General features: G+C 60.4%; 1 protein-coding gene across 1 annotated transcript; it reads left to right on the top strand.

Moving 5' to 3' along the window:
• Positions 1–1224: 1224 nt before the first annotated feature.
• Positions 1225–4182, top strand: LOC308610173 (forkhead box protein J1-like; the record flags this gene model as incomplete). The annotated part of the gene is made up of 2 exons (XM_081259418.1): positions 1225–1722; positions 3415–4182. 2 exons carry the CDS (start codon positions 1225–1227, stop codon positions 4180–4182), a joined length of 1266 nt encoding a protein of 421 aa, XP_081115544.1.
• Positions 4183–9123: the final 4941 nt, after the last annotated feature.

Raw genomic sequence — 9123 nt, 5'->3', positions numbered from 1 at the left:
AGTACGGTTCCCGCGGCGAACTGCTCGCCGAAGGCCCCGGGGCCTCTGCGGGAGCGCCGAGCCGCGCGCCTCTCCGAGCCCTGCGCGGGGCCCTCGGGCGGGAATGCGTGGAGCCGGGACGCGATGGCGGGTAGGGGACTGGGTCGCGCGCGGGAGAGGGCGGCAGGAGGGAGCTGGAAGAGAGTTACCGCGTGAGAGAGCGGTTAAGAGCCCGCGGTCTCTTTGGAGATGCCCTGGCCAATGGCAGAAGCGGAAGCTGTTTATATGGGCGGGGCGTCGCCACGGCAGCAGGAGACGCCTTGTGAGCGGCGACTGAGTGCCGGTCCCTGGACGCTGGCTTTCAGAGAGGCGCCGGCGGGCGTGAGTGGTGACGAGGATTGCTGGCTGGGCCCTCGAGCTGGGAGCAGAGAGCCTCGGTGAGGGTGGGCGGTGGGAGGAATTTCTTTGAGAACCTTCCTTTGGCCCGGGCTGCGCTCTGAGCCAGGTAAGGGACGGGGAGGGCTGCAGGCCGTGGGAAGGGAGGGCGTCAGTAGCAGCCCGCTCTCCCATCGGTCCCCGACGGAAGTGGTGGGCCCGGGGACTGACATCAGAGGCGTCTGGGGGACACTCACTTCCCGCCCCCTTATAACTCTGTGTATTGTTTCCTTCCTTCCCCTTGATCCCCATCCTAATATCCCTTTTCAAAGATCAGACGACCTCCCCCGCCCCCCGACCCGTCGTACTGCCCTCCTGGACTCTCTCGCCCCATTTCCATTGGTTGTGGACGGAGAGAGGGGGGTTAATTCCCCGCTTTGAGGGAGAAAGGGGTGGCCTCGCATGCCCCTACACTATTCCCTCGTTTGGCTAATTAAGTCTCCTCTAAAAGATCCAAGAGGAAAAGAGCGAGGCGAACCCCGTGTGGGTCGGACCCCCGGGCACACCTTCTGTTTCCCAGACCTCGGCAGTAAAATATCCTCCCCAGCTGCAGGAAGGATTTTAGTAAGAGCCTCCCCCCTCGCCCACACTCTCCCTTCGGGGGTGTGGAAAGAGGGCTCAGTTCCCGCTCTGGTCCCCGCAGGCACCACATTCCGTTTGGAGGAGGCTACCCTCGGATCGCGGGATGGAAGCCCGCTTCCGGGAGGCTGCGTAACTGAAGCCGCGGGAGTCAGCGGGCAGGAGAGCTCGGCGGCCACCCTCGGCTCGGCTCGTGGATGTTGACAACCCCCTCGGAGAGTCCTCGCAGATATGGCGGAGAGCTGGCTACGCGTCTCGGGAGCAGGGGCAGCGGAGGAGGCCGGACCGGAAGGCGGCCTGGAGGAGTCCAACGCCCTGAATGACAGCCTGACCAGCCTGCAGTGGCTGCAGGAATTCTCCATTGTCAACGCCAAGGTCCCCGCCCTGCCTTCGGGGTACACCGACCGTCACGGCTACCACGAGCTGTCAGGCTCGGCCGAGCCGGGGTCGCCCCTGGCGGCGGACCCCGCCTGCCTGGGGCAGCCGCACACACCCGGCAAGCCCACGTCCTTGTGCACGCCGCGGAGCGCCCCCTCGCTGCTGCAGGCCTCGCCTCCCGACGACGTGGACTACGCCACCAACCCGCACGTGAAGCCGCCCTACTCGTATACCACGCTCATCTGCATGGCCATGCAGGCCAGCAAGGCCACCAAGATCACCCTGTCGGCCATCTACAAGTGGATCACGGACAACTTCTCTTACTTCCGCCACGCTGATCCCACCTGGCAGGTAGGGAGGCACTCCCTCCCTCCCTGCCCATGCCCGCGCGGACTGGACTCACATCCCAGATCCGCAGGCCAAGTAGGCGCGGTACGGCCAGGGCCCCGAGAGAGGAAGGCCGTCCAGGAAGGATCTCAAGGGAGCCCAGTGCTTGGACTGCTGCCCCTTTGACTTCAGAGACGGAGGAGGGAGGATGTTCAGAGGGCTGCAGGGGTGCCGACATAGTGGTTCAAGTGGAAAGAACTTGTCACTCATCCGGCAGGCTCAGCCCAAAGACCAGGGCTGAACTATGCATGGACACAGCCCCCTAGGGTAGGTTGATGGACTGAGGGACACATTTGTGTCCCAAGTCCTGGAATTCCTACACACTACCCTCCTCAAGGTCAGTTTGTCAGGGTCTGACTGGAGGCAGAGCATCGTTGATGCCAGGCTCTGCATCCCGCCTGCTTTCAGTTGGCTGGAGGGGCACTGGGAGGGGAGAGGGGTGTGCTGCAGAGTGTGATGGCCATCTGTGTCCCAGTGGAAGGGCTACGGGGCCTTCCGAAAGCTGCTGTGCCAGCCCACACCCCAAGCCCTCCCTAGATTCCTGCCTACACTCCTCCCCCTCTTCTCCTCAACCTCCCTGTGGGGACAATTATCTCAGCCACGTGCTTTCCACAGGGGCTCTTTCCTCCTTTCCTCCCACACTGGCTTCATGTTCAAATCTCCGGAACCTGGCATAGAGCAGCCAAGGGGCCCAGACCACCATGTAAACCTCCCAGTCTTGCCAGGGGGCACTACTCACATGCCGGACCCACCCACCAGGCCCCAGACCCCTGTGCCCCAGCGTGGTTTGGACTGTGCACCCAGGCGTGAACAAGGCAGGATGGTGATTCAGGCTGGGCACACACTGCCCTGAGCCTCTTCGACCATCAGGATCAGGGGCTACTTGGGGACAGAGACCCTGAGGATGCACAGATCCTTCCCTGTGGCACAGGTCACAGGACCAGAGTTCCTGTGATCACAGCTATTCCACGTTTGCTTGGGCCCTGACCCTGGGGCAGGTACCATTTGTAACCTTGGTGAGAAAGCAGACACCCTCCACCAACCCCCACCCTACACCAAGCCTGAGAGCCCCCAGGAATGAGCGCTATGCTCTTGGCTGGGTAATAATCAACTAAGGCCTCAGAGCCTGGGGTGGGAGGAGGCGGACATGGTGGGTTAGGGCCCAGGCCAGCAGCCGGCTCTAGAAACAAGGAAAGTCATCAGATCCTCCCACACTTCATCGCCCCCCCCACACACACCCTCACACCCACTCACTCATTTCACAAACAGAGAAGGCCAGCCAGGACCAGGCAGAGGGAGATGGCCGTCCAGGTCCTGGGGGAGCCAAGGCCTTTGACCAGAGGCCGCAAGCAGCGGGGTAAGGGACGGAGGGCAGGACAGACTGGCACTGAGAGCCACACTTCGGCACAGGGCTCGGATGACTGAGCAGGCAGATGTCCTGGCAAAAGGGAACAAAAGCCCCCGACAGCACTCCCAGCTCCTGGTGCCCCGTGGCGGGTGTCCCAGAGCCTCTCGCTCGGAGCAGCGCTTCTGTCTCCCCTGCCCCCATCGGAGAGAAGGTGGTGGTGGGACTGGCAGTGGCGCTAGGAGCCCCCCATCACTGACCCCACCCACTCTCCCAGCTGTCTTCCTTCTCTCCTATCTCCCTGTGTCCAGAACTCCATCCGCCACAACCTGTCCCTGAAGAAGGGTTTCATCAAGGTGCCTCGGGAGAAGGACGAGCCAGGCAAGGGGGGCTTCTGGCGCATCCACCCCCAGTACGCCGAGCGGCTGCTGAGTGGGGCCTTGAAGAAGCGGCGGCTGCCCCCAGTCCACATCCACCCGGCCTTTGCCCGCCAGGCCGCGCCAGAGCCCAGCGCCGCCCCATGGGTCGGGCCACTGACCGTGAGCGCCGTGGCCCTGCAGCTGCTGCGGGAGTTCGAGGAGGCCACTGGGGAGGCGGGCTGGGGTGCAGGCGAGGGCAGGCTGGGGCGTAAGCGTCAACAGCCGCTGCCCAAGCAGGAGGCCAAGGTCCCGCGGCCTTCCAGCCCCCTGCTGCTGACCCAGGAGGAGCAGGGTGAGCTGGAACCCCTCAAGGGCAACTTTGACTGGGAGGCCCTCTTGGACTCTGGCACGCTGGATGGGGAGCTGGGCACGCTGGAGACCTCGGAGCTGATCCCGACGCTGAGCCCTGCCTCACACGGGGACGTGGACCTCACCATCCATGGCCACCACATCGACTGCCCTGTTACCTGGGGGCCTCCAGTGGAGCAGGCTACCGAAAGCCTGGACTTTGATGAGACCTTCCTGGCCCCATCCTTCCTGGAGCACCCCTGGGACGAGAGCACCCGTAGCTCCCTGCCCCCCGAGCCCCTCTTTGAGGCCGGGGATGCCACACTGGCCTCTGACCTGCATGACTGGGACAGCCTGGCCGCCTTCTTGTAAGAATCCAGGGCCTGCCCCACCTCCAGACAGCACCAAAGTCTGGGCCGAGGCTGCCCCCCTCCCCGCCAGTGCAGGCCCATGGACACCCTACCACCCAGGCAGGGACTGGGCCAGGTCAACCCACCAGGCCACACGGCCCCCAGCCCAGGCCATCCTCAGATTCTAGTCCAGCAGGCTGAGAATTGGGGCCCAGGACCAAAATTGCTGCCTCCGCTCCCCAGCCCCCCATACACACAGTGTTTCATTGATCCAGTTCTTCCCTGCCCCAGAGACACGCTAAGGGCCCTTGCACTATGAGAGCTGCAGCTTGGAGGGGCCCTGGCCAAGCTGGAAACATCAGTACAGTGCCCGCCACAGAACACCTTAGCTTCAAAGCTTCTCTCTCTCCTGCTCTCCTCCCCAGGTCTCTATCCAGAGCAAGTTCCCAGGTACAACAAATGCTGATTAGGTGACTGCAAATTAACACCCAAGAGGCCTCTCCCGGCAGTCTGTGAGGAGGAGCAAGGCAGAGGGGGGAAGAGAGAGGAGACAGAAAAGAGGCCGGGGTGCTGGGTGGAGCCAGGAGATTTTCTAAGGCCTCTGGGATCTTCTGGCTTCATCCCTAAGAGGTGGGGCAGAGGGCATGTGTCCCTAATCTTTGAGCCCAACTTGAGGCTGAGAGCAGCGGGGAGATGGGGATCTGGGGGTTAGGGGCTGGGGCAGGCAAGCTGCAGAGGGAATGGGGACAGACAGACTAATGTAGTGAGTGTAGCTATAGCTGAGGCTTAACTGGGAGGGACGCAGTGCTTGCTAGAACCACTGGGACCAGGAATGGGGGGATGGCCCCGGCCCTTGCTTGCACTCCTGCAGGGGAGTGTCTTGCTCCACCATAAACGCCCTGGGCTGCATCCCACATCCACTCTCCTAACCCATCAGGCATTCTAACCTTTTTCATAGAAAGTTATTTACAATAAAAACATTTTTAAAAATAAAGTTTTAAAAAGTCTCAAAATGGACCTGCTTGCAACTTTCTCTGGGGAAAAGCATGGGACAGTTTTGGGGAGGCCACGGCCCAAGGGGGAATGGCTGGGAGCAAGATGGCGGGCACCAAAGGCCTGCAGAGTGTCCCCTGATGCACTCCTCATGATCTCTGGGTGCACAGAGATAAAGGGGCTGAGAAGCGGCCCTCGGGGGTCCCCTGCAACCAGGGCCTCGGCACCTCTATATGGGCAATGGGGAGACTGTACCCACAGCCCCGAGGAGCAGGCGGCAAAGGAGGCACAGCCGCCTCCCTGGCCCTGGGGACTCACTCACAAAGGCCGTTCTTGCCCAGGGCTCGGCTCACGTTCCCCACCTCGCCCAAGTTGAGGGCCTGCCCAGACTCACCTGCGGTCCTCGCCTGGGCCTGTCTCCAGCTCCTCCCTCCCTTGGTCCCTTCCTGAAGGTACAGGGTGTGACGTCAGAGGGCCCCAGCCCCTGGTGCCCCACTTGCCACTCTGAGGTTCATTCACCACGCCCAGGGCCTTCCTTCCGATGCAGGTTGGGGCTGAGGGAGGCCATCAGTGCTGACGGAAGTTGGGGTGCCTAGACCCTACAGCTCCAGCCTGTGAGGAATCAACGTACTAGAGTTCTGATGGGGAAACTGAGGCACAGCAAATATGTGACACTCAGCAGGCACCTTTCAACCCCCTCATCCCAGCTTTGCCTGGAACCCCATCTCTCCCCCGAGCCCGCACCTGGCCCCGCCAGCACACCCTTGTGGTGCACAGCCCCTTCCCCCAGCACTCACGTGCACGTGCGCACAGACACGCACACACACACACACACACACACAAATGGGCTCTGTCCTACACAATCCTGCCCAGCCTCCACGGGCCCCTTTCTCCTGAAGCCCCTTTCTTTCCTTGCACTCGAGGCTGGCTCCAGGACAACCTGGCATTCCCCCGCCAACTTGCTGCTTTCCCTTGCTAATTATTCCAAATATTTCAGAAGGGTGCACACACTGCAGGGCCAGCCGGGTTGGGGCCTTACAGAGCTCAGGAGGCAGCCCATCCCCTTCCCACCGCTTGCTGAGGAGGCTGCCCCAACCTCCCTCTGAGACGCCCTTCACCTCCTAAGCAACGACTCCCTCCCTCTCCCCACCTCCCTCCAGCCTTCCTGCCGACGCTCCCCAGCACTGGGGGAACATGGGGGCTCCAGCCTCTCCACTGGTCCCCAGGCTCAGCCTCCAGCCCCCGCCCGAAGGGGTACACCCTGGATTGACAGGTGGGGCCGGTCACTGTCCCCCCTCCTCACCCTCTGCCTGGGCCCATGCTGGGGGAAGAGTGGCAAGGTCAGGGGCTGGCAGAATTGCCTGCCAGGTAAGGAAAGGCTGAAGAAGCTTCTGGCTGCCAGGAAGAATCCCCAGGAGCTCCTGAAAATCCCTATGCTTGGGACTAGCGTCTCTGGGGCTGGGACCCAAACACTGGCACTTTTAAGGGTCCATGGATGCTGCCAACGAGCAGCCAAAGCTAAGAGGGGGCTCCGAAGCGGCCAGAACACAGGGCTTCACACACCCTTTCAGCAGGCAGCGTTTGGGGGTTGGCGGTGGAGGGGGCAGGAAGCGTGAGTGGATCCTGTCCCTCCTATTCATCCCTGCCCCGGCCCTTGGCTGTGTGGCTTTTTCAAAAAACGTTCAGTGACTCCGTATTTATTTAGAGATTCAATGTAATCCCAGTCAATATATAGTTTGCGCCCTTAACAGTAAGTTGCAGACAGGCTGCCCCATTAGCACTAGATACTTTAGTGTGTGTTTCCTTAGAACAAGGACACGCCTCCACAATCCCAGTACCACCATCACAATCAGGAAATGAACACTGACCTGGTAATCCCATGTAACCGCAGACCCCCTTCACGTCTTGCAGATCACCCCAGTAATGCTCCTCTCCATTCCAGCATCCCAATCCAGGACCCCATGTTGCACTGAGCTGTCCTTTCTCTTTTGCCCTGTGTGGCTTTGAGCCCATGACTCAAGCTCTCTGCGCAGGTTTCGCATTTCCTTTGATCTCCACTTTTGAGGTGAGAAGCCCTTCAGCCACTTCACCCTCAGGTGTGGTACAGTCCCTTCCCAAAGCACGAAACCAGCTTTCTGTCTCCTCAATTCCCACCTCTTCCCTATCCTCCCTCCCCCATGTATCGCCAGCCAGGAAAGGGATGAGGGGCAATGTTCAGGAACTCAGTCTTTGGGGACCCTCGCCGTCTGCCCACGGGACAGGCCACCGCCAGCTCCAGTGACGGGAAGGCTCCCGGGATGGGATTCCATGCTGGCCTGAAGCAAATGCGCCAGGCCTCCTGAAGAGCTGAGCTGAGGGCAGGAAACACTCTTCTCCCCGCCTCTGCCCCCCTCAACATACTGGGGACCCAGACTTGAAGAAGGAAGGTCATGTCCATGGTGTCCTCCCAGATCAGCACCGACACCGTCTCCTCCATGTCCGGCTCCTACATCGCCCCTGGCACGGAAGAGGACGGGGAGGCTGTCCCCTGCCCCCGGGCCGCCAGCAGGACCCCCTCAGGAGAAGGAGACGTAAGAGAGGAGCATGGGATCGCCCTCGCCGCTCTGCTCTGCTGTGTACTCGAGTCTCAAGGAGCTCAGTCCAGGGCCTGCCAGGGAGATCGGCAAAGCCCCCCAGTGCTCGGGAGGGGAGCCCTGGAAAACACGGTACCGGGTTGTTGAATCAAAGACTCCCTCAGATGTGATCTTCCATGTGGCACCACTTCTGTCCTGAGGACTTGGTTTGGGTTTGCTGCCAGGCGAGCTGGGTAGGAGAACCGGTGGCATCTGCACCTTGACTTTTGTTGCTCCTTTGCAGGTGACGCCAGCGGCGTCTCCAGACTGCAACTTTGCTGGCCTCGTCGCCACCGCTGAAGTGCAGGATGCAGAGGTAAGAGCAAGGAGGACGCTGGTGCCCGTCCCCGGTCAGAGGGACTGCCGGCGCTGGCAGAGGATGCATATAGGATGGGGGCTGTTCTGGAAGAAGCCTTCCAAGGTGGTGCGCTTGGATCTGTTAGAGGCAGGGTGCAGAGCAGAGGGACTGTCCGGTTAGCAGAGGGTGCTGGTCTCAGCGTAATAGGCGTGGGGTGAGTTCCAGAGGGAAGTCTTCCAGGCCAGACCCTTGAGAGGGTGTTTGTCCTCCAATTCACTTAGTATTTACCTGGCACAGGCATCTCACATCTTCCTGGCACTGGGGGACACAAAGACCGAGTGACATGGCTTTTGCCTGCCCACGCCCCCAATCCACCCATCCCACCCATCCCGGAGCTCCATCTGATGGAGGAATCAGAGTTATAACTCAGCGTGAGAAGTGCTCTGACGGAGGTGTGCCTGAAGTATATGGAATGCCCAGCTCCCAGTGGGGACTCTACAACTTTCTCTTGAGCCAGATGTTCTCAAAGGAGTATCTGGATGGGACTGGGGATCCTAAAGGGTTCCTGAAAGTTTTATGATCTCACAGTTTGCTTTTTCATTTGACAACTTTTATTTCCACCTGAGAGAATCAGTGTGAGCTAAACTATTACCAAGGCTATTCCTGGCAGTCCCAGGGTCCCTCTGTAAGGAGCCTCAGACCTGGTCCCTCTGGAACGTGCCTCAGACCTGGTCCCTATGGGCCGATCCTGCCTCGCCAAGCAAAATCTGCCTCTGCTGGGCCTCCCAGCCATCTCACACGGACAGGAAATGTCTGGATACCATGAGGGTGATTAGTTCTGTCTTCTGACAATCAGTAGACTCATTTCACTGCTTTATGGACTCACAGTGCCTTCCTTCTGTCCGAGGGAAATGATGTTCTAGAAGAAGAGGACGGATCACCCACACAAGAAGATGGTAAAAGACCTGGTCTTTTGCTCCCTTTTATTATATTTCTTTCCCGGGTATTCTCTGAAGGGTAGAGAAAGGGGCACTGGTGTGACTTGGTGGCACTGCTCAAG

This window comes from Mesoplodon bidens (genome assembly GCF_964165515.1).
Source record: "Mesoplodon bidens genome assembly, contig: HAP1_SCAFFOLD_84, whole genome shotgun sequence".
In the NCBI taxonomy this organism is placed as follows: domain Eukaryota; kingdom Metazoa; phylum Chordata; class Mammalia; order Artiodactyla; family Ziphiidae; genus Mesoplodon; species Mesoplodon bidens.
Note: the sequence above shows the minus strand (reverse complement) of the source record. Positions and strands in the feature narration are given on the sequence as shown.